The sequence below is a fragment of the Limulus polyphemus genome, unplaced genomic scaffold, assembly GCF_000517525.1.
Source record: "Limulus polyphemus unplaced genomic scaffold, Limulus_polyphemus-2.1.2 Scaffold898, whole genome shotgun sequence".
NCBI classification, from domain to species: Eukaryota; Metazoa; Arthropoda; class Merostomata; order Xiphosura; family Limulidae; genus Limulus; species Limulus polyphemus.
Window position 1 is genome coordinate 143,928 of NW_013666508.1, and position 6,998 is coordinate 150,925.

At 33.5% G+C, this 6,998-nt stretch overlaps 1 protein-coding gene across 5 annotated transcripts in view; it reads right to left on the reverse strand.

The window, feature by feature from the left end:
- LOC106461102 (sodium channel protein para-like) overlaps positions 1–6,998 on the reverse strand; it is a 229,094-nt gene that overhangs the window by 139,427 nt on the left and 82,669 nt on the right. For all 5 annotated transcript variants that reach the window (XR_002610925.1, XR_002610923.1, XR_002610924.1 and 2 more), the window contains exon 2: positions 4,173–4,561. Coding sequence is in view for 2 of the 5 variants with exons in the window: in XM_022387986.1 (XP_022243694.1) it covers positions 4,173–4,511 (339 nt within the window). In the remaining 3 variants the exon portion in view is untranslated. The remainder of the gene's footprint in view (positions 1–4,172; positions 4,562–6,998) is intronic.

The following is a 6,998-nucleotide window of genomic DNA, read 5'->3' on the forward strand; positions in this document are numbered from 1 at the left end:
GTTAATGTAAAAGGATTCTTTAATTTTTCTTCTCTTCCAAAATTTGTTTGTGTTGATGATTCTAGTTTTTTCCCAGTTTATTTTGTGTCCAGTTGACATGATGTGTTATGCAATGGCTGAATTTTTTCAGGAGTCTTGTACTGTCTTTATGTTCTTTTATTCTTGTCACGCGTCTTCTTTCCGTTTCTCCAATGTATGTTTCGTTGCAGGAACACGGAATTTCATAAATGACGTTTTTATGTTTCTCATTAGTGGGTTTCTGTTTGATTTTCACCAGAACGGATCTCAATGTCTTACAGGATTTCCACCGGACGTCCATATTGAATTTGTTGGCTATGGTTTGAGATTTTCACTGAATTTTGCAGATAGGGGAGGTAAATAGTAGTAGTGTTTTCCTTATTTTTTTCTGTTGTGGTTTTCTACAGGGAGATTTTGATGAAGGAGGAGGTGTAACAATTCTGTTTAAAGCACTATACGGTCGTTTGGCGTTCTGTTTCAATGGATGTCTTGTCATAAATATTTTCTGCTCTCTTCTTTAGGCATTGGATTATACCACCTTTCAGTGAGGTTGGATGATTGGACTGGAAGTGTAAGTATCTGTTCATGTGGATGTGTTTTCTGTATACGGTTGTGGTGATTTTCCTCTCTTGTCGCTGATGAGTATGTCAAGAAACGGTAGGCTGTTTTGTTCCTCTATTTCCATGGTGAAGCGGATCCCTTTGTCTATAGAATTATGGTGTTCTAGGAAGGACGGTAAATTTTTATTACAGTGAAGCCAGATAAAGATGTCGTCAACATAACGTCTCTAGAAACTTGGTTTAATATGTGTGGATGAGAAGGCTCTTTCTTTCAAGTCTTCCATGAAAATGTCTGCAATGGTTGGAAAGAGTGGTGATCCCATGACTAGACCGTCTGTTTGTTCGTAGAATTCCGCGTTGTATTGGAAATTTGTTATTGTATTGATTGTAGACAAGTAGTCGTTAGATCCATGATGGCATCTATCTTCATGTCAGTTCTATGTGGTGGAGAGTTGTCATTCAGCAGTTGTTGTCTGGAGATATGAAGGGCTTTCGAATTTAGAACATTGGTAAATAAGTCTTCCAATAAGTTGTAATAGCCAATAGACTGCGCAACATCGGGGTATACTGCCACAAATAACTTTGTATATCCAATAGGCACCGCAACAGGGGGATATATAGCCATAAATAACTTGTCATAGCCAATAGGCTGCGCAATAGGAGGATATACTACCACAAATAAGTTGCCATAGACAATAGGCTGTGCAACAGAAGATATACTGCCACAAGTAAGTTGTCGTAGCGAATAGGCTGCGCAGCAGGGGGATATACTATAATAAATAAGTTTTATAACCAAGAAGCTGCGCAAGAGATGGAAAGAGTGCCGCAAATAAGTTATCATAGTAAACTAGTTGTATGTCCGTGATAATAATCTAAGAGCTGTTCAAATTACGTACAAAAGCTTGTGCTTTAATAGACAAACCCTTTTAAAGAAAAACAAATTGAGAGCAGTAGGCCCCAGTTTCAACAACAAAATTAAGTACTTAAGAAAATCGTATTCAGTTCGTCTAAAAATTACTGTTTACTGTCCAAATATTGATATGCAATACAATGGTACACGAGTCGCAATTTTAAAACCGTAAATGTCTTTAATTATCCATTAAAACAAGAAACCATAGAGATTTTAAGTTTCTAATTAGATATATCCACTTTACATTGGTCCTAGTAAGAGGGGTAACTGTTGGATTTTTAACTACACAGCGGTAAGGATATGCCATCTATCATATTAAATCCTCAGTAAGAGGTCTTATATTAAAAATGAAATGATACCATAAATAACAACAGATATAGATACTCAAGCCCACAACTTCCATATCTAAAAGTGTCATATACCGTCTCAGCTAGTTGTGAAACTAATGGCATTTCAGGCAGTATAATTGTCAATTAGTTGTTTGATTTATGAGGTAAATATATTACCATTTAAAGACAATTAGATATTTCCCTCCTAATTCGAGTAATGTAGAATATCTTTCTACAGGGTGTCCATAAAGTCTGGAATCAATGTAAACTTAATTTATTTGAAACATTTTGTTATTAGTTTTATGTTTTATTATTTTCGTCGCAGGTTTGTGTTGCCCATATGTAATAATCAAGTCGTTAAGCTTACAAGAGGGCGTTGAAATTATCCTGTTGTGTGAACGTCAAGGATGGACACAAAGAGAAATAGCTGCGGAGTTCAATAACAAACATCCAGAAAGAAATCCAATATCTTAATCATGCTGTATCGTTTACAAACATGTTTTGAACTTGGCGGTGGCAATTTTGAACAGTTACTATAACTATGTCTTTAAATAAAATATGTTTGCATTCAATCCAGACTTTATAGACACCCTATATAGTTTGTACCCTGTAATATTTCCATATATGTGGCACAATCTGTTTAAAATTGAATGTATTCTTGAAACAGGTGAGAAAAGTTAATCAATACAAATATCATTTGCGACGTACGATGGGATCAAAAGTTGAAAATTAATACGTGGGCTACTTTATTAAACTAAAGATTGTTTGAGCTACCTTAAGTAAATTCCATACATTTAAGCTCACTTACAAAAACATAATAAGTTACTATAGGAAAATATAGTCTGATTTGGCATGATTTACGAAATTTGATATACTTTGCGATTAGTTATAAAGTGAATAAAATACAGGACTTGTCATGTATCATAGCCACCATTGTAACTAGCTAGATTATCAAGTTCACTTTTATTGATGTTTGAAAAGGTATAAAGCTATACAGGTCTTTTGAAATAGATAGATAAATATATCCTAATTTCTGAAACTGAAAATAATGGAAATGACATGATTAGATACTGCGATAGAAACAAAACAAACATGGTAAAAACCTCTCATGTTAGTTTTAGTACGAAACTACTTACAAAACAGTAGAAGTATGAAATAAGTGTTTGAAATTATGTGCAACCAGTATTTCATAGAAACACAGTAAAGAAACAAAAATTCTTCAGTATACCTAGACGCCGAAATTATATAGAGCTTCTGGTAAACGAAACTGAATATTGTTGCTGGTGGCGGGAATTTCAACTAATAAGTGGTTTTTTCTTATAGCTTGCTTAACATCATAGAGCAGATATTTATTGCTATAAATAAGGTGAATTAGACGTGAAAACCAGTTCATTAAAAAACAAGACAAATGTTTTCATAAGCAATTAAATTTTATATCGTAAGTATATATATATATATATATGTATATAACCGGTCAATTGCATTGAAAATATTAAATATTTCTAATTCCGTTTTCTTCTATGACCTCCAACTGTCTTGTATGTTCTGGAACAAACTGAAACGTTTGTTTGATATATAGATGATATCGATTCTTTTTCAGATACGTATTTTTTTTTTAAGTTTTGTAAAAGATCTAGTTGAAGAAGTCATGTAAAACTTGCCGGCCTCTTATTATTTTTGAATTACTTGAATTATTAAATAGGGACTTATTATTTTTGAATTATAACGTAACTAGCCAAGTTGGATCTAGCTGAAGAAGTCATGTAAAACTTGCCAGCCTCTTATTATTTTTGAATTACTTGAATTATTAAATAGGGACTAATAGAACTTGCACCTTCTATAGGATTGATTGAATAAATATTTACATGAGAATTAAACTAGACATTAATACATATGAATCAGAATATATATAACGGAAAGATATCCCTCAATTATGAAATGTTGCTCAACCATCATAATCTTCCTAATAAAGTAATGATTTTCTTTCATGACCCAGTCATGGAAAAATATTATTTTATTTATATTGTCTATCACAAGGTTTTGGAACAAAAATGAAAGTAATAATAGTCACTTTAGGTACACCAGTTTTATGACTGATGTTGTATTTTCTTAATATGTTGCATTTTCCTTGGATCCAGAAGAAAATTATCAATATTTTAAATTTTTTATCTTATTGAAGCCGTTATAACCAACAGAATAATTTGTTGAACACAAATAAGTATGTTTACCCCTCACTGTAATAAATATATATATATACATATTTGAAATAACCAGAACCAAAACAAAAAATGATAATGACAGCACACAATGTAAAAGGCAATGAAGTAATCTATCACAACAAAATACAGCAATTACCATTTTGTTTTCGTAGTAAGGATCAATGTCTTCGATAGGAGTGGCAATCAGTTGTAGGGGTAGTTCTGAATGCAGTGACTTTGGCAAGGGCATAGCAGCTTCAAGCATAGGATCAGGTTTTAGAATCTCCTCCGCGTGAGCTGAACTATATATTTCGGTGTCCACTAAGCCACCTGCCGCTGCACCCGTTACTCCCTCCTCCGCTCTCTGAGCTATCTCCTTCTTCCTGGCGATCTCCTCCGCAATACGGGTTTCAATGGCCGCCAAGGACTCCCTGGTGAAGGGACGGAATATAGGCAGCTCCTCATCTGACTGATCATCCGACCCAGCGGAGCTCATGTCGGCACGAGCTAGAGAGCCTCAGAATGGGGGGAAGACAGAGCCACGACCTATAAAAACAAAGGATGACTCCTTTCTAATTTTAACCACAAAAATAAGTAACAAATACGCATATAATTATTTGTTCCGTAAGAATTACTAAAAAATAAAAATTATAATTTGCTAAAAAGAAGCATCAATAATTAGGTATTGCATGTATCAGATATTCGCACAAAGCTTCACAAGAGTTATTTGCGTTAGTTATCCCTAGTTTGGAACTGATATACTAAAGGAAATACAGTTAGTCAATGGCACTCATCGTCAACATGTGGGCTACTTTAATCGAATAGTAGGAATTGACAGTCTCTTCTATTACACACCACGCCCCCAAAGTACAATATACTTGCGACAATGGAACGCGAACTATTCTCTCGGATTGTCAGTTCGGCGCTCTAATGCTACGCCCGACCCACCAATATTTAGCTTTTGAAATAAGTCGTGAACACGTTTTCTTTTAAAAATTAAATGATTAAAAAGAAATGGGTTGGCTAGTCAGATTAATTAATTGTAAACCCAAAAATATAGTATTGGTAAATATTAATTGAACATAATTATTATCAGTAATCACTTTTCAATATTGCTATTTAATAAAAATTTATTGATACCCTTGTTTTCTTGTTACCATTAATGATTATGTGGTAAGTAAGTACATACTTTTGTAAAATTTGGGAACAGAGTTAAACCAATTAACTAATACATTTCGAATTTATATTGTATAGACGAGAATGAAAATGTAATGAGAGAAACGTTACTTTTTCCATTATTTGTGACAGAGAGCTAAACCATTTTTATTGTTTCAGGGGGTGCATTTTGCTTTATGAAGTTCTACTGTAATAATACTTTTACTAATGTATTGCTTATAAATCCAGAAATCGGTAACATCTTATTACCATGCAAATATCTAACTTTCCATTTTATTTTTCTGGTTAAAATTTCATTCGTATATACTATGCTTTTTATTAGGAGAACAATCTGAAGGAAAGATAAAAACGATTTATTCTAGTTACGTCAAGGAAAGCGCAATTCGAAGACCAAAACAGCATTGTGTAATGGCCTTAATAAACAATATGATTTCTTGGAATTGAACACTGAACAACTTAATGATGATTTTGAAGATAAACAAGTTCCCATTGAATAATAATGATAGCAAGTTATAAAACATCGTTATTTCAAGTTTACTTAGCATTACACATCACCTAGTAAGCTTAAAATGGAACTAATGGAAAAACGTCGGACAAAGAAACCATGCCTATAACATTAGATAAAAAAATCATACTTCCTTTGTAATTGTACATAGGAAATTTCACAAACGTTTGTTGTTGTTCTTTTGTTTTTCAACAAAAGTATGTTAATACACACAGTGAGGTCGTGTTGTAATCTTCAACTGAAGCTAAAATATTGTTTTTCAATAATGTTAGGTTCTTATTGTGAACACGGTTTTTTAAAACAACTTTTGCCGATATGAAAGGAGTTATATTGGATTTCAACGTATTTGTCGAGCAACGTGACAGTAAATCATAAACAACTTGAATACTAAATCTAAATATAAATAGATACAGATTAATCTATACAGGAAATTTAGTTTGTTTGTTTTGAATGTCGCGCAAAGCTATACGAGGGCTATCTGCGCTAGCAGTCCCTAATTTAGCAGTGTTAGACTAGAGAGAAGGCAGCTAGTCATCACTACCCACCGCCAACTCTTGGACTACTCTTTTACCAACGAATACTTGGATTGACCATCACATTATAACGCCCCCGCGTTTATCTCTAGTTATAGATAAAATATATGATAAATTTGAATTAGCTTTTGATTTATTTGAATACCGAGCTTTGAATATTTTGCCTATAAATTAACGAAACGAAATACGTAGACACACACACACCTATATAATGTAAACAAATAAAGCATTTTTATTACAGACTAGCGGGAGTACCCGTTCCCTGGATGGAAATTATGTAAATTCATGAAAGGTTATCTTAGGACATGAAAAGTTGTTTCCCTTATATGTAATTATAAAAAAAAACGCAAAAACGCCCATTAAAACAGCAAAACACAAAATGTGAAATTGAAAGTTTGAATGTATCTTCGCATGGACACAACAAACCTTCATGTCAAATTTGGTGAATATTCATCAACAGGTAAAAAACGAAAAAAACGCCCATAAAATCCACAAAACTGAAAATTTGTATGTGTCTTCCCAAAGACCAAATGAATCTGCAAACCGAATTTGGGGAAGATCCATCCACAGGAGGTGAGTTAGTGGTAAAAACGCCAAAACGCCCATAAAAACCGCAAAATGCAACATGCAAAACTGAAAATTTGTATGTACCCCTCGCATGGACCTAAGTAACCACCATACCAATTTTGGTGAAGATCCATCCACACCCTGCGAAGTAATTACATGTACATACAACAGAAAACAGACAGTACTGTGATTGAATAGAGTT